The sequence below is a fragment of the Hyperoodon ampullatus genome, assembly GCF_949752795.1.
Source record: "Hyperoodon ampullatus genome assembly, chromosome: 1".
In the NCBI taxonomy this organism is placed as follows: Eukaryota; Metazoa; Chordata; class Mammalia; order Artiodactyla; family Ziphiidae; genus Hyperoodon; species Hyperoodon ampullatus.
The window spans coordinates 214,077,360-214,096,404 of NC_136914.1; the positions used below are offsets into that span (position 1 = coordinate 214,077,360).

The 19,045-nt window shown below is 37.2% G+C and overlaps 1 protein-coding gene across 1 annotated transcript in view; it reads left to right on the forward strand.

The window, feature by feature from the left end:
* Positions 1–305: 305 nt before the first annotated feature.
* ATRNL1 (attractin like 1) overlaps positions 306–19,045 on the forward strand; it is a gene marked incomplete at both ends in the record, with an annotated part of 692,251 nt that continues 673,511 nt past the window's right edge. The window contains one exon of the mRNA XM_079717281.1: positions 306–601. Within this exon, the coding sequence (XP_079573407.1) occupies positions 306–601 (296 nt within the window). The remainder of the gene's footprint in view (positions 602–19,045) is intronic.

Here is a 19,045-nt window from a genome sequence, read left to right on the forward strand (position 1 = left end):
GCATCTCCCGCTCCCCGCCTCCGGCCCGGCCCGGGGCGCCGTGGCGGTGGGCTCGGCCTGCCGCGGACAAGGTCAGGAGACGGAGAGGCGATGCCCGAGTGCGACTGTAGGGAGCCGAGCGGAGGCGACAGCGGCTGGGATCTGTCCCTCCTGACCGGGGAGCGGGACTGGGGCAGGCGCCGGTGAGGAGGAGAAGCGGCGGCGGCAGCGGCGCGGTGTTCTCCTCTCCGGCCAGATTTCCTCTCCGAAGCATCCCTGTTTGGTGCCCGAGAGCGCCTCCCGGCCGGGCAGGGACGCTGGGAAAGATGGAACCGGGGGACCGGGCCCGCACTGGTTCCCCGCAGCCGGCGGCCCCGGGGCCGTGGAGAGCTAGACCGGCGGGCGGCGGCGGCGGCGGCGGCGCCTCCTTCTGGCTGCTGGACGGGAACAGCTGGCTGCTGTGCTATGGCTTCCTCTACCTGGCGCTCTACGCGCAGGTGTCCCAGTCCAAGCTCTGCGAGAGGACCGGCTCCTGCTTCTCGGGCCGATGTGTCAACTCCACCTGCCTCTGCGACCCGGGCTGGGTGGGGGACCAGTGCCAGCACTGCCAGGGCAGGTTCAAGTAAGTGCCTTCGCCGGACCCCGAACCTCAGCCCTGCCCCGCACCCGTCGCGGCCTCCCCCCTTCTCTCGGCCCCGGGTCCCCCGGCTGGGAGCGACCCGCAGCGCCGCGGGAGCGGGGCCCGCGCTGTCCCCCTCCAGCCCTCGCGCCTCGGGGACTTCGGGCCCTGCGTCTCGCACCGACCGCCGTGGACGCGAAGCCTTTCCCGATGGTCCACCTATCCGCAGCGACTCTGGTCCCCTGATCGTCAAAATTTTCACACTCAGTTACGGTGCCAAACACCATTTTGTTAGGACACTATTTTTTAATCAAAAATTATGCACGTAACTCGTGAAATACTTGCGCATTGTGAAGCATTCAAACAATACGGAAGTTTAAAGGTTAAAAGTTCTGGTCTACCAGTACCTCCCTTTTCCCCATCCTACTCCCTTCTCTAGAGGTAAGCACTGCTAACATGTTAGTGTATTTAGTAATAGTGATCATAAGTAGAGTTTATTATGGCCTTACTATGTGCCAGACACTGTTCTGAGCCCATTACGTGGGTTATCTCGTTTGTTTCTCACACCAACTCTGAGTTACTAGAATTACTATACCGGTTTAACAGAGGGAAATCGAGGCAATCCAAATCAGCCAGCCTAACTGTAGAACATTTACTTTAAGCCAATATACTATGTTGAATTTGCGAGGACAGTCTTGAATTGAGAAATACAAGAGTGACTTTGATAAGAGGATGACATACCTGGGCTTTTTAACTTGGTGGAGATAAAAGATTTTTCTAACTGGTTCTTTGACTATCAGCTGTTGTGTGGGAGCATCACTTTCGTTTTTTTGAAGCTCAAGGCCCTAAGGAGCTTACTTTACGGCAGTAAAGATACTTTCCCCCATTGGTTCATGTTTATTGCGTTGCTGTCTGATATGAAAAGAAATGGGTGAATGTGGGGGGAGCAGCAGATAAGATAGTTGAGGCCAATAGGGTGTCCATTTGACAGCCTGCACATAACAGTCACTAAGTACGTCAACTTCTTGGTTTTCTAGGTACTTCACATGAAGTTTGCTGGCTGGGTTAGTAGCTCTGAAATTGCACTCTGTAGATTACTTGTTGTCAGGGTGATAGCAAAATCTAAGTGAACTGTCTCTTGGGCTCTAAGGCAAAGGTAGGAATATGGTTCACCTGCTAATGTATTACAGGAAAATTTCCTGGGAGTTTTAAACAGCATATTTTCCTTTTTTGGAAAAAAAACTTGCCAGTTAAGACAGTGGTCTGAAAACTCATTGTTAAAATGTATTTTTAAAAGTGGGACTTTTTAATTTAAGTAGATCTTACTATTTAAATTAATTGACAGGAAGTTTTTGGAAGTGAAATCTCAGAATGAAGTTTTATGAAATTCATCTGTAGCAATAAGTTAAAATGTTTCCTAGCTTCATAATTTCACAAATTAGCATAGTACTGTAGTTTTATATTTTAAAAAAATTTGGTGGAGGTACTAATTAAAAGTTTAAAAAAGCGTTTCAAGGTCTGCAAAGATATCTTATTGAACTGTGCTTGTTAGCAGTCTTTATAACTTAAATGTTCTTAAACTTTTGCTTTGATCATAACAGCCAGCCTCTTTACCTAGCAAGAGAGGATTTTGAACATATGAACTGGTAGTCAACAATGAAAAAGCCACATCCATTTTTTAATATCCTTTGGTACATAAATAGGAAGATTGCCTGATTCATGTGTAAGTTAGGGACATTGGCCTTTGGGTGGGTGGAATTGCTCCATTTCTCTAAAGAGGACAGAAATTGCTGCAGTCCTGAGAAGCTTCTGTCTATATTTTATAGTAGTGGAATTGCTAATCAGCTAGATCAGCAGCCTGTAACCTCACTAGCAGAGGTTGTCTCAGTTAGTAGGAAAGATCACAGATCAAGTTAAAACCAGCTTAAATAATATAGAGAGATGGTTGGTGTTTGTGAAAGATACATTAGTGAGTAAAAGAGGACTAGTTTTTTTTTTTTTTATACAGATACAGTTAAATAACAATAGACCCTGGACTAATCATTGAATATTCATTTCCTTGGAAGCTGTTTACTATGATTCATTGTACCCTATTAGTAAGTACTTTTTCATTTCTCTGTGGAATTCTCTTAGCCTAAAGAAAAAATTGGTATTTAATGTTAAAGGGAAGAATCAATTTAGAAGAAAAGATTTCTTCCTGGTAAAGTACATGCTAAGCTAAGAAAGGTTTATTTGAGGATGGTGGCTTGTTTTATCCAGCATTTGAAGTAATAGCATAGTGGGAAAGACTTTAACTGGAAATTCTCACTTCATTAATTATCTTGAAAATCTTTTACTTAACTGAAGGATAGCCACCTAACAAACAGACATCAAAAATGATCAATCTTGGTAAGCAGGTGTCAAAATTAATTGGCTGGTTCCATGGTAACATAGCTTTTTTCCTACTGTAGGGATTTCACTAGGGAATGAGTATCCTTCAAATGCTTCTTTAGAACGGAAGATTGATGGTTAGGGGGAGAAATGCAGAAGCAAATATGGTATCAAAAGTGGTACTTCAGTTCTCTTAGGATTGATTTCAGTCTTCTGTTTCCATTTGAAAAGAATAAAGCTCTCAGAATTACAAGCCATTCCTCTCATAGGTAAAACAGAACGAACACTGATCTTCAGCTAAAGCTGGACTAAAAGACTTAGGACTGAGAATCAGAGAGGACAGTGCCAATTTGATATATAATAATCAAGGATATGATATATGCAAATTTGAATTACATTTACTTGGGTAGCTTAGTATAACATTGGAGTAGAAAATGTTTTACTATAAACTATTTGAATGAATAACATTCTCTATTAGAAGCCAGTTCTTTAGAATTATTTTTGTAGAGTAGTTGAGATTTATGTTTATATAAATAAATAATTTGAGTTCAAACTTGGACATTTTCTTGCTTATGTGACTTAGAAACCTAAGACTTCTAATTTCTCTTAGGTAAACAAAATAGCTGATATTAACGTTCTGAGACTGGAAAATAACTCATATTGTGAATATTTTATAAATGTATATTTATTATTAAAACATTTATTGAATATTTCTCTAAAATCATCTATTAAATCTTATTGTGTGTTTAATGTATATAGATATTTTTTAAATCTCTTAAGTCAGTCAAGTATGGATAATGAATTTCACACATTTATAATGGAAGTAGTCTATTTCTATTTTGACAGCAAAATGAAGATATAATATCAGGAGTGAGCTTGCTATTGTAAACAGAAAGTGGCAGGGTTAAATGTGTCAATATTTTCCCTAAGTTATTATTACTATTATTATTATTATTATTATTATTATTATTATTATTATTATTACTTTTGCGGTACGCAGGCCTCTCACTGTTGTGGCCTCTCCTGTTGCGGAGCACAGGCTCCGGACGCGCAGGCTCAGCGGCCATGGCTCACGGGCCCAGCCGCTCCACGGCATGTGGGATCTTCCCGGACCGGGGCACGAACCCGTGTCCCCTGCATCGGCAGGCGGACTCTCAACCACTGTGCCACCAGGGAAACCCCTTAAGTTATTATTATTATTATTATTTTTTTTTTCTGGTACGCGGGCCTCTCACTGTTGTGGCCTCTCCCGCTGTGGAGCACAGGCTCCGGACGCGCAGGCTCAGCGGCCATGGTTCACGGGCCCAGCCACTCCGCGGCATGTGGGATCTTCCCGGACCCGGGCATGAACCCGTGTCCCCTGTATCGGCAGGCGGACTCTCAACCACTGCGCCACCAGGGAAGCCCCTATTCCCTAAGTTATTATTAAAAAAAAACAAAAACAACAACCCCAACATATGTGTGTATACACACACACACACATACACACACATGCACATATTTGGAATCCTTTTTAATAATAATAGGGAAGCTATTAGTAACTATAAAGTTAAATTGAATATTCCCTGTCCCCAGGTCTTCTTTATTTCAAACTAAGATTATAATATGTAATTTATATCCATGGGTTCTTTTTACATTATTAGACCATAAAATCACTCAATAGATTTTAAAATAATTTAAATTGAGTGTTTCTAAGATCCTAAATTGATAAATTGCTTGTACTAGCATGGTTTTCAAGACCATGTGTCTACATAATATGGTTCCTTTAGCAGATCAGACTCACCCTTCCTGTTTTCCTGCCTGGGTCTTTTAAAGTTCCTTGAAAGTGTCACATTCCTTTTGGACTCAGGGCATTTCACACATATGCATACATCTCTCGGAACCGTCTTTCCTATGTGGTCTTTGCTTGACTTATTACTAAGCATCCTTTGAATTTTAGCTTATACTAGTGTCTAAAGGAAGCTTTTCTGACTCCTCAGACTATGTGACCTCTCATTATGTACTCTTATAGCACTATTTTTACTTTTTAGCACTTTCATAATGAATTATTTAATTACAATTGTAATTTTTTCTTAAATTATTTTTAAGAGCTTTATTGGGGTATAATTGACATGCAATAAACCGTACAATTTAAAAAGTTTGGACATATGTATGCACCTCTTAAACTATCACCACAATCAAGATCATAAAAATATCAATCACACTCAAAAGTTTCATGTGCCCCTTTGTATTCCCTCCCTCTCCTTTCCGCTGCCTCTCCCTGTCCCCAGGCAACTAACTGAGCCTCTTTCCTTCAGTATAGATTTCTAACAAGATGACAAAACTCTTTTTCAAAGTAGTTGTATCTTTTACATTCCCACCAGCAGGGTATGAATGTTCTAGTTAATTTACACCCTCACCAACACTTGGTATGGTCAGTCTTAAATTTTAGCAGTTCTAATAGATGTGTAGTGGTATCTCATTGTGGTTTTATTTTGCATTTCCCTAATGACTAATGAGAGCATCTTATCATGTGCTTACTTGCCATCTGTAGATCTTCTTTGGTGAGGTATCTGTTCATATCTTTTGCACATTTTTAAAATTGTTTTTTCTTATTATTGATTTTTATGAGTTCTTTATATATTCTGGATACTAGTTCCTTATCAGATATATCATTGGCAAATACTTTCTCCCATGTTGGGGCTTGTCTTTTCATTCTCTTAACGGTGATTTCAAAGAACAGAAGTTTTAAATTTCAATTCCAGTTTATCATTTTTTTCCTTTTATGGATTGTGCTTTAGGCACAATATCTAAGAAGCCTTTGCCTAAACCAAAGATTTTCTTTGATTATTTTTTTTTCCTAGAAGTTTTGTAGTTTTAGATTTTACAATTAGGTTTATAGTCCATTTTGAGTTAATTCCACATCTAGTGAGAGGTATGGATCTCAATTTTTTTTTTTTTTTTTTGCATATAGATATCCAATTATTCTAGTACCATTTGTTGAAAAAAACTATCCTTTCTCTACTAAAGTGGCTTGGCAACTTTGTTGAAACCAGCTGTTCCTATATTTGTGTGTCTGTTTCTGGACTCGGTTCTACTGATCTGTTTGTATGTCAAGATTATTATAGCTTTATAAGTCTTGAATTCAGGGAGTTTAAGTCCTTCAATTTTGTTCTTTTTCAGTTATTTTGGCTACTCTATGTCCTTGGCATTTCCACATGAATTTCAGAATCAGCTTGTCAGTTTCTACAAAAATGCCTGCTGGGATTTTATTTGGGACTGTATTGAATCTATACATCAGTCTGGGGGACAGTTGACACCTTATCGATATTGAGTTTTCTCACCCGTGAACATGGTGTATCTCTCCATTTATTTAGGTCTTCTTTAATCTCTCAAAGATATTTAAAAGTTTTCAGTGAACAGGTCTTACAACTCTTCTGTCAGATTTTCCCCTAAGTATTTAATATATTTTGCTGCTATTGTAAATTATATATACATGTGTGTGTGTGTGTGTGTGTGTATAAAATATGGAAATACAACTGATTTTTGTATTTGGTCTTGTATCCTTCAATTTTGCTAACCTCACTTATTAGTTGTAGTAGTAGTAGTTTTTGTAGATTCCTTATGATTTTCTACATAGATGATTATGTTGTCCTCAAGTAAAAATACTATAAATTAGTATTTTTAATTAAAAAATACTATATTTTTTATAGTATTTATAGTATTTTTTAATTTATATATGTATATATTTTTTTATATATTTTTAAATTTATACTATTATTTATAGTATTTTATAGTATAGTATTTTTAATAAAAAATACTATAAAAAAGAAAAAAATACTTTTCTCTGCAATCTGGATGCCTTTCATTTCTTTTTCTTGCCTTATTTCACTGGCTAGAACCTCCATTACAGTGATGTATACAGGTGATAAGAGTGGTTGGCTGTGTCTTGTTTTTTGATTTAAAGGAAAAATATTCAATCTTTAACCATTAAGTATGATGTTATGTGTAAGATTTCTAAAACCTTTCTGATTTGCTGTTTCTGTCAGTTATTGAGAGGGGGTATTGACATCTTCAATTATAATTTTGTAATTATCTATTTCTCTGCAGTCGCATCTGTTTTTGCTTCATGTATTTTGAAGCTCTGTTACTAGGTGCATGAAATTTTGTATTATATCCTGTTGGTAAATTGATCCTTTTTTCATTATGGAATGACTAGTTCTTGAAAAGACTATCTTCTTTTCATTGATGTTTTTGCCCCTTTGTTGAAAATCAGGTGGACGTCTCTCTCTCTGTATCTGTTTCTTGATTCTGTTCTGTTCTATTGATTCATGTGTCTGTCCTTTGGGAAATGCATTTCTTTTGACTACTGGATCTTTATAGTAAGTCTTTTTCCTTTTTAAATTTATTTTTGGCCATGTTGGGTCTTTGTTTCTGCGTGAGGGCTTTCTCTAGTTGTGTCGAGTGGTTGCCTCTTCGTTGTGGTGTGCGGGCTTCTCATTGCGGTGGCTTCTCTTGTTGTGGGGCATGGACTCTAGGTGTGCGGGCTTTAGTAGTTGTGGCACATGAGCTCAATAGTTGTGGCTCATGGGCTCTAGAGTGCAGGCTCAGTAGTTGTGGCACAGGGGGTTAGTTGCTTCATGGCATGTGGGATCTTCCTGGACCAAGGCTTGAACCCGTGTCCCCTGCATTGGCAGGCAGGTTCTTAATCACTGTACCACCAGGAAAGTCCCTTTATAGTAAGACTTAAAATTAGATAGTGAGATTCCTCCAACTCTGCTTCTATTTTTGAAAATTCATTTGGTTTTTCTAGATCATTTACTTTTCCACATAAATTTTAGAATCAGTTTGTCAATTTCTTAAAAAAAAAGAAGCTGGGATTTTGATTGAGATTGTGTTGATTCAAGAGATAATTTTGGGAAAAATTGACATCTAGACAATATTGAATTTTCTAGTCCATCAACATGATATATGTCTTCATTTATTTAGGTTTTCATTGATTTCTTTTTTCAGATACGGATACTGCATATGTTTTGTTAGATTTATACCTAAATAGTTTATATTCTTTGATGCTATTGTAATTGATAGTTTCCTTTAATTTCAGTTTCTAATTGTTCTTTTTCATTATGTAGAAATGCAGTTGATTTTTGTATATTGACCTTGTATTCTGCAGTGTTGCTAAATGCAGTTTCAGTAGCTTTTTTTTTTTTTTTTGTAGATTCATTTGGGGCTTTCTATACAGACGATCGTAGCATCTGTTTTACTTCTTCCTTTCCCATTATATGCCCTTATTTTTCTTCTTGTTCTGTTGTACTCGCTAGGACCTTCAGCCTGATGTTGAATATGAGTACAAGAGTGGATATCCTTGCCTTGTTTCCAATCTTAGATGGAAAACATTCTGTCTTTAAACATGAAGTATCATGTTAGTTGCAGGCCTTTTTAAAATAAATGCCCTTTATTAGGTTCAAGAAGTTCCCTACTATTCCTAATTTTGAGAGTTGAGATAATGGAAGAATGTATATTGGTCTCTGCCCCTGGTTCCTGGCATAGAGTTCCTAAAACCGTTATAATTTCCTAAGTGATAAGAGCACTAGAAGCATCTCTTGTTCTAATGTTCATCTTTTACTTTTGTTCCTAACACAGGGCTGCTGAAACCCTTGTAATTTCCCCGGTGATAGTAGTAGCTCCTGAATGGCTTCTGGATGAGGGCTAGTTACCAGAAAGGCCAAGTCATGGTTTGAAGGTTGGAATCTTCAGCCCTGGGCCCCGTTCTGTTGAGAAGGGAGAATGGCTGAAAGTAGAGATACGATCAATCATGCCTACATGATAAAGCCTCCATAAAATCCCCAAAGTTTGGGGTTCAGAGAGCTTCTAGTGAACACACGAAGGTGCTGGGAGAGTGATGCACCTTAACAGGGCAGGGAAACACTGAACTTCTTTGCCCATGTATTACCCTTTGTAGCTCTTCTATCTGGCTGTTCCTGTATTATATCCTTTTATAATAAACTAGTGATCTAGTAAATAAAATGTTTGTCTGAGTTCTGTGAGCCTCTCTAGCAAATTAATTAAACCCAAGGAAGGGGTCCTTGGATCCTCCAGTCTGTGGCCAGTTGGTCAGAAGCATAGGTGGTATCTGGGCTTGCAACTGGTTTCTGAAGTGGGTCAGGGTTCGGTGGGGGGGCAGTCTTGTGGGACTGAAACCTTAACCTGTGGAATCTGATGCTGTTTCCTGTTAGGTAGTGTCAGAATTGAGTTGAATTCATGGACACTCTGCTGTTGCCTGTGAATTCCTTGGTGGTGGGGAAAAACCTCCATACATTTGGTGACCGGAAGCGAAGGTTGTGTGAATAGTAAAGGAGACTTATGGGGAAGAAGCACACAGTAGAGAAGAACTGGATTTTTTCCTACACAGGAGGAAAAAAGCTGAGAATTTTTCCATTTACAGTCATGTATGGATGTTGAATTTTGTCATGTTTCTTCTGTATCTATTGAGACAGTCGTTTGGTTTTTCTTCTTTTGTTTGTTAATATTGGTGAATTAAATTGATTGATTTTCAAATGTTTAATCAGCCTTACATTCCTGGGGTAAACTCCACTTGGTCCCAATATATTATACTTTTTATATATTGCTGGATTTAATTTGCTAATATTTCATTGAGGATTTTTGCTTCTGTGTTCATGAGAGATATTGTTCTGTAATTTTCTTTTCTTGAAATGTCTTTGGTTTCCTTATCATGGTGTAATGCTAACCTTATAAAATGAATTAGGAAATGCTCCCTCTAATTGTTTTCTGGAAGAATTTATGTAGACTTGGTATTACTTTTTTCTTAAATGTTTGGTAAATTCATCAGTGATGCCATTTGGGCCTGGAATTTCTTTGTGGAAGGCTTGCAGCTGTGAACTCAATTTTTTAAATAGATGCAGGGATATTCATTTTATCTATTTCTTGAGTGAGTTTTGGCAGATTGTATCTTACAGAGAATGGGTCCATTTCATCTAAGTTTTCAAATTTATGGGCATAAAGTTGTTCATAATATTTCCTTATCATCCTTTTAAAGTCTGTGGGGTCTTTAGTGATATTTCTTCTTCCATTTCTGATATTGGTAGTTTATGTTTTCTTTCTTTTTCTTGCTTAGTCTGGCTAGACATTAATGTTATCAATCTTTTCAAAGAATATGTGTTTGGTTTCATTGATTCCTGCTATTTTTTCTTTTATTGTTTTTTCAGTTTCATTGATTGCTGCTTCTTTATTTTATTTTATTTTATTTTTGCCACACCACGCAGCTCGCAGGATCTTAGTTCCTGAGGCGGGATTGAACCCAGGTCCGTGGCAGTGAAAGCCCCGAGTCTTAACCACTGGATCACCAGGGAATCCCTGCTTCCTTTGATTTTAACTTACTTTTTTTATTCTAGTTTCTTAAGATGAAAAGCTTAGATCATTAATTTGAGATGTTTCTTCCTTTTAATAAAAGCATTTGAATGCTATGCATGTTCTTCTAAGCACTGCATTAGCTGAATCTCACATATTATGGGATGTAGTACTTTGATTTTCATTCAGTGTAATTGAACTGAATTATGATTTACCTTGAGACATTCTCTTTGGCTTATGTAGAACTGTTTTGTTTAATTTCCAAATATTTGGGAATTTACCAGAGCTTTTTCTTTTATTTATTTCTAGTTAAATTCCATTATGTTCAAAGAACATACCTTTTATGATTCTAGTTTTTATAAATTTGTTAAGACTTGTTTTTTGGACAAAATATGGTCTATCGTGGTGAATGTTACATGTGCAGTTCAAAGAATATACATTCTGCTGTTGAATGGAGTGTTACAGAAATGTCAAGAAGGTCAGTTGTTTGTTTATATTGTTTAGATCTTCTGTATCCCCAATGATATTCTATCTACTTGTTCTGTTGATTACTGAAAGAGGAGTGTTGAAGTCTCCCACTGTATTTATGAATTTATCTGTTTGTTTCCTTTCATTTCTGTCAGTTTTGCTTCTTGTATTTTGAAGCTTTTTTTGAGATGCATATACAGTTAGAATTGTTATGTCTTTTTGGTGAGCGGACCCATTCATCATAATATAGTTTCCCATCTCTTTTTCTTTGGTAATTCTTTTTACTTTGAAATCTACTTTGATATTAATAGCCACACTAGCTTTATTCTGCTTATTGTTTGCATGATGCATCTTTTTGACTTGGAAAGAATGATGTGTGTGTGTATGTATGTAAATATATATATATATATATATAAAATCCAGTCTAATCTGTCTTTATATTGATTTGTTGAGACTATTTACATTTAATGTATTTGGATATTTTTTAGCATTCCATTTCAATTTTCTGTTGGCCCTTTTGGTATATGTCTTTGTATTACTTTTTAGTGGTTATGCTAGTGTGCTAGTGATTACACTGTGAATAGCTAACTTTTTATAGTCTATTTAGAGTTAGTAATATATTACTTCAGGAAAATTAAGAAATTTTGGAACCATATAGGTCCATTTATCTTCACCTGCTGACCTTTGCTATAATTGTCATATAATCACATCTATATGTACGGCAAATCTCATCTGATACAGTTATAAATTTTGCTTTCAACAATCATACATATTTTAAAGAACCTAAGAGGAGGAAAATAGTCTTTTATATTTTCTCAGATATCTGCTCTTCCTTTTGCTCTGTTTATTTCTCAAGTTATAAATTAACTGTTAGTGTCATTTCCCTTTTGTCTGAATCACTTTCTTTTGGATTTCTTTTTGAACACGGCTGCTGCTGATGGACTTTCTTAGTTTTCCTTGTTTTGAGAATATTTTGCCTTTTTTACTGAAAGATATTTTCCCAAGTTCAGAATTCTGGGTTGACAGTTACTTTCTTTCAGTGTTTTAAAGATGTTGCTTGACTGTCTTCTGGCCTGCATAGTTTCTGAAATCTGCAGGGAAATCTGCAGTCATTTTAATTATTTTTCCCCTGTATGTATAATTTCATTTTTTTCCCAGCTACTTTCAAGCTTTTTATACAACTTTTGTTTTTAGCAGTTCAGATTCTGATGTATCTGTGTGTAGCTTTCTTTGAATTTACCCTGGTTAGGGTTTGCTGAGCATCTTGAATTTATATTTATGTCTTTCACAAATATAGGATTTTTCTAAAAACCATTATTTCTTCAAATATATTTTTCTGCACCGGTCTTTTTCCCTTCTCTTTCTGGGACTTCAGTGATACTAATGTTAGGCTTAAACAAAATTCTTGAGGCTCTGTTCTCTCTTTTTTTTTAACTCTTTTTTTTTTCTTTCTTTAGATTGTACAATTTCTGTTGAACTGTCATCAACTTCACTGACTGTTGCCTTTGCAATCTCCACTATGCTTTCGAACCCATCCAGTCATTTTCAAATTTAAGATACAGTTTTCAGTCCCCACATTTCTGTCGTGTTCTTTTTTATGATTTCTATTTCCCTGTTGAAAACTTCTCCTCCCATTTCATTTAACTGTTTTTACCTTTACCCCATGGAGTACAATTTTAATACCTAACGTCTTTGTCTGATGATTCCAATTTCTGGATTTTCTCAGGATTGACATCTATTGATTATCTTTTCCATTGAGAATCTGTTACATATTCCTGGTTCTTTGTATGTTGAGTGATTTTGGATTTATTCTGGATGTTCTGAATGTTATGTAGGTTCTTGGTCCTGTTATTCCCTGGAGAATGCTGATTTATTTATTTACTTATTTATTTTTATTTAGTAGGCAACTAACCTGTTAGGTACAAGTAGCAAATTCTCTATCTTGCTTTCTGAGGGCAGTGGTTCTAATCTTCGTTCCATTTTCAAAGCCTTTGGATCTAAATGCACACATGCCACTCAGGGATTAGTCTGAGACTTTGTGATGTTTTAAATTTTAATTCACTTCTCAGAGCCTGTGATAAGCTGCTTTTTGGTCTGTCCCACACATGAGCAGCTCAGATTGAGCTTGAGTCTTAGGTGGGTTCATATACAGAATTAGGGTATCTCCATCTTCAGCTCCCTCTTCCTTAGGATTCCCCCCACACTCTTTGGCTTGAAGGGGCACTTTTCCCCAGTTATTCTTGCTTTTGAAGAGACAGAATTTCTCTTAGGATTTGATCTGCATATGCATGTGCTGCTGCCGTTCTCTCAAGGTTTGCCATCCTTGCCATCTCTCGGGCCATTGTTTTTGTAAAGTCCTGAAGTTTTCTTTCTTGGGTTGTTGCAGTAGCCCTTTAATTGATCTCTCTGTTTCTGTTTTTTTTTCTCTTGCTAATCTGTCATTTATTGCTGCCACAGTTTGCTTGATAGAACACAAATTTGATCATATCTTCCTTTGCCTAAGAACTGGAGTATTTAAGGTAGTGAGTGGTGCCAGGGTTTCTGATGAGGGATCTGTTGTCATTCACATTGTTGTTCTCCTCTAGGTAGTGTGTCATCTTCCTCTGTCTGTCTTTCTTTCTTTTTTTCTTCTCTTAAGTTTTCAGAAATTTGGTTATGATGTGTGTGGGTGTGGAATTCTTTGTTTACCTTGTTTATTATTTGCTCAGCTTCTTGTTCTGTAAGTTTCTATCTTTTTCAAAATTTGCAAAAATTTCTGTTATCATTTCTTCAGATATTTTTTTCAGCTCCACACTTTTTCCTCTCCTTCTGTGACTCCAATGAGACAAATGTTAGATCTTTTGTTACTAACTTTTAAGTCACTAAAGCTCTGTTCATTTCCTTCAATCTGTTTTCTCTCTCTTCAGACTGGATGATTTTTATTTACGTATCTCTATACTCACTGATTCTTTCCTCTATCTTCTCTATTCTGCTCTTGGACCCCTCTTGTGAGCTTTTATAAAAAGTTTCATTTATTATATTTTTCCATTTTGTTCTTCTTTACATCTTCTGTTTCTTTGCTGAAACTTACATTTTTGTATTTGTTCCAAAAGTGTCTGCAGCTGCTTGTTGGGCCATTTTTCTGAGACCTGCTCTAAGATTCTTGACAGGTAATTCCAGGATCTTTGTCATGTCAGTGCTGGTACCTGCTGATCTCTCTTCTCAAATGCATTGAGATTTTGTATGGCAAGTAATTTTGGATTGTATCCTGGATATTTTGAGTATTATGTATGAGACTCTTGTTCCTATTTAAATATTCTGTTCTAGGAGGCAGTCAACTCGTTTTGGCATGTATGACCTAGCTCACTTTTTAAAAGTACAGCTTTATTGAGTTATAATTTATATACCATAATATCCACATATGTCATAATACCGTTTTAAAGTGTATGATTCAGTGGTCTTGAGTATATTCAGAGAGTGGTGCAACCATCACCACTCTCTAGTTTTAGAACTTTTTCATCACCCCATAAGGCAAACCCACACCCATTTGCAGTCACTTTCCATTTTCCCTACCCACCAATTCCACTAATCTAGGCAGCTGCTAATCTACTTTCTCTATGAGCTTGTTTATTATGGACATTTCATAGAAATGGAATCATATAATTATATGGTCTTTGTCACTGACTTCTTTCACTTAGCATGTTGTCAAGTTTCATTGTATTGGTATTCCACATTTGTTTTTCTCTTTATCAGCTGATGGACATTTGGGTTGTTTCTTCTACCTTTTGGCTACTGTGAATAATGCGGCTATGAGTTTTTTGTGTACAGGTTTTGGCATGGACATATGCTTTTATTTCTCTTGGGGATATACTAGGAGTGTGCTGGCTCTCTTTTGTGCTAAGATTGGACTGCCCACTTAGTTACAATTTAGTTTTTGCTGTGTTGATTCTGATCAGTTTCACATATTGCACCCGAGGGCATGCCCAGGACTTCATACACAGATTTAAAGAATCCCCCTTTTCACCTTTTCACCTTCCTCATCTTTGTAATTTCTTTCCATTCTCTCCTCAGGAGGATAAGGAGAGCTGACTCTATTGTCATTTGCCTGGTTCAGAGCAGAGATGGTCCACCCCCCAGTCTCTGCAGCTGCTGCACCCCTAGTGGTGAGGGGCAAGGGTGCTGCCTTTTTGCTGGCATTTGCTTAGTACAGGGTAGGGATGGTTGAAGTGACTCCACCGCACATTCTCCCCCAGTGGGGAGGGAGAGATCCTTTTTTTTTTTTTTGTAGGTAAAATGTAAGCATTTAAAAAATAAAAGCACTGTGTAAATCAGGAATTTTCAAGTTGATTCTCTGTCTCATAAAAAAATAGAAAATTTAAGATCATTTTTCACGTTTTGATGTATTAAGTTTTATGCCAGGCTTCATTTGTACTTTTATGACAGTATAATTATGCTAATAATGAATTTTTTCCAGAAAGCATAATTTATTATTCTAACTATTTCATGTAAGACTAGTATTAATAGCATTAAAACTAACATTTCACACGTTAAATTATGAGTTTAGAGGAGAAATGATATTATGTGGTGGAAAAAACTTTTACCTGTATTGCCTTTTTTATTGCTGATGAAAATTCTGTGAGGTAGATGTTGTTACTCTCATTTTACACTGGGAATAGAGACTGAAAGACCTGAAGCAATTATTTATGCAAAGTCTGATAGCTACTAAGTGATAACTGAGTTGCCAAACATGTCTTTCTGGCTCTTTTTCCATAGGAAGCCATCTTCTACTCTTCAATAAGAAGTTTCTCCTCAGTTATAAATTCATAATCTTCTGGATTTCCAGATAGCATAGGGATACTTAGGATCATGAGTTTTGATACCAAACTGACATGGGATTGAGATCTATTTCTGCCAATGTGCCATGAATGTTGCATGGATTTAGTTTGCTGCATTACTGAACACTTGATAAGTTTTATGGCATTACGGTTTTAAAGCAGTCTTGTGAAATAAGCATTATTGTTTTAACTGTTTTGCACACAAGGAAACTTGAGGCTTGGGGAGTTTGAGTAACATACCCATTAGGTGACCAGGCTGAGATTCTTGTAGCTCTTCTAAAGTTTTGCCTGTTTCTTCTAGTCTCTCAGTCATGTCTTTTTTATTCTTCAGTGAAAAGAGAGTATTGTTCTACAAAGTTCTTATGTGTCCTTTGTGAAGTTAGTATGAATGAGTGCGTTTTACAGTACACAGAGCTACCATAAGAAAAGTCTAAGCTCGTTAAATAATTCTCTATGTTGTAGCAATATTTTATTTATCTCCAAGCTTGTTCATTATTTAAATGTATATTATAACAGGAACTTTTAATGTCACGTTCCTGGATAGGCTGTGAGTGGTTGGTGAATCCTCAGATTTGTATATAAAATATTATTTATATGAATTTTTCTAGGCAGGAAGTAATAGCTTTTACAAGATTCTCAAAAGTGATCTCAGATCTCAAAATGGTAAGAATCACTGTACTGTAGAAAAGGAACCCAAATAATGGTCACTGTGTATGTAGAATTAAAAAACATTTTTTCAACACGTGGAATGATTTCAAAAGTAGTTTTTTAATTTATTTTTTCTAAAAAGCTTAGGAAGATTATACAACAAGGATAAAAAAATTTCCTATTAATTGAAATATTATAGCATTAGATAATCTGAATATCTTTTTTTTTTTTTTTTTTTTTTTTTTTTGCAGTACGTGGGCCTCTAGCTGTTGTGGCCTCTCCTGTTGCGGAGCACAGGCTCCGGACGTGCAGGCTCAGTGGCCATGGCTCACGGGCTCAGCCGCTCCACGGCATGTGGGATCTTCCCGGACCGGGGCACGAACCCGTGTCCCCTGCATTGGCAGGTGGACTCTCAACCACTGCGCCACCAGGGAAGCCCGATAATCTGAATATCTGTATTACATGTAGGTACATATAGATACAATGAATATCTATATATATTTATATGTATACATATATGTGTGTGTATATATCTACACACACACACACCTGACATATTTCTGTAGATATCTATCTGTATGATGGGGAGTGCTCCATCATCCCCTCTATTTGACATGTATCATTACTTTATATGCTCTACATTTATCTGCTATTTGTATATTGTCTTCCCTCTTTCTAGCACTAAGTTGTCCAATGTGTCATTCACTATCCACATGTGGCTGTTAAAATTTATTAAAATTAAATTTGAAAAGTTCAGTTCATTTTTTTGCACTGACCACATTTCAAGTGCTCAATAGCCACGTGTGCTTAGAGGCTACCATACCGGACATGTATGGAACGTTTCTATCATTGCAGGACGTTCTGTTGGACAGCATTGTTCTGGAATGTAAGGTCCAGGAGGGCAGAGACTTTTTTTACTTAGTTTTTCTTGTTTTTTGTTTTAATAGCTTTATTGAGATGTAATTTACATAACATAAATCTCACCAGTTTAAAGTACACAATTTAATGGTTTTTAAGATGCACTTAGAGAGTTGTGCAACTGTAACCATAATTTTAGAACATTTTATCATTCCATAACGTAAACCTTGTATTGAAGAGCATTCACTCTCCATTCTCTCCCTGCTCCCAGGTTACTACTAATCTGCTTTCTAGAGACCTTCCATAATTCACAGTTTTATCTCCCATGGCAAGAATATTGCTTGCCATTTATTTTATGATGGCCCTCATGACCTTTGCCCCCTGGTGTTCCTCTCATGATTTTATGTTGTATGGCAAAAGGGAGGTTATCTCAGTGATTTTCCACCACAAATCCTGGGAGGGTGAGGTATAATTAATTAGCTCCTTGCTTTGATATTAGACTTGATAGCTAACTAAGCACATACTGTTTGCTATCACTGAGGCCAGTCTGTAGACAGTTTAGTTAGTGTGCTGATGGCCAGTCCAACTGGTATAGCCAGCTTCGTTAGTGTACTTACATGGGGGAAAATATTAACTAATAAAGTCAGTACCTTTGTGGCCAGGATATGATTTGTACAAATTAGTGATCATTCAAAGTGGGACAGGGCTTCCCTTGGTGGCACAGTGGTTGAGAGTCTGCCTGCCGATGCAGGGGACACGGGTTCGTGCCCCGGTCCGGGAAGATCCCACGTGCCGCGGAGTGGCTGGGTCCGTGAACCATGGCCGCTGAGCCTGCGCGTCCGGAGCCTGTGCTCCGCAACGGGAGAGGCCACAACAGTGAGAGGCCTGCGTACCGCAAAAAAAAAAAAAAAAAAAGTGGGATGATACCCAAGGTGACTTACTGGAGTGTGGGAAGAAAGCATTAGGACTTATACTACTGTTATTTTTAATTTTGATTTTTTAAAATTTATACTTTATAGTGCACAATATTTTAAATAGTATATGTTTATTAACATGTAAATATACATTTACTTGAGTTACATAATAAAAATTCTTACTGATAAGAGAGCATGATACTTAAGGTTTGGAGACTTCTGCTCTAGCAGATAAGGTCACCTAAACTTTTATTAGTGATCAGGTGGACAGAGAATGCAGACTTGGGAGTGAGGGATGCAGAATGCACTATAAAGAAAACAAGAAGAAATGCAAGCTCAGCACGGTGTAATACAATAACATATCGTAGTGCAGAGAGGAAAAAAATACCCATAATATAATCTAGAGGTTCTCTTCATATTGTTTAAAAAGAAATCAATAAATATTAAATAATGTTTTAAATAAAAACACTATTTAAAAAAAGACTTGCATGTGAGGTTGGCTGCCAAAGGCAACTCTGTGTAAAGACTAGCCCTGAGTGGATCCGACTCTCCTTTGTAGAGTGGTTATGCTGGCAGTAAAACCAGATACTTTGATAAAGAGGATTTATTGTTTCCTGTAATACTTTATAATGTTAAAACTATTGCATTTTTCTTATTTTTAAAATGTCTTAATCAAATTTTGTATTCATGGCCAGGATAGAGAATAACACTTTAATTGATTTAATTTTAGTTCTGTTTAATGTTTGTGCTGGTTTTCCTGCATTTAGTAGTGGCCACTCCTGTGTTATAAACAGCTCAGCATGCTTATTTGATTAAGGGCTCTATATTGGGCAGTTTCAGCTAGATGAGACATTGGCAAGGCATATGGGCATGTGCAGGCATCTAGACAGGGATTGGCAAAACTTTTTCTGTAAAGGGCCAGATAGTAGATATTTCAGGCTTTGTACACCAGATGGTCTCTGTTGCCACTACTCAACTCTGTTCTTGTAGTATGTTAACAATCTTAGATATATGTAAACAAATGGGTG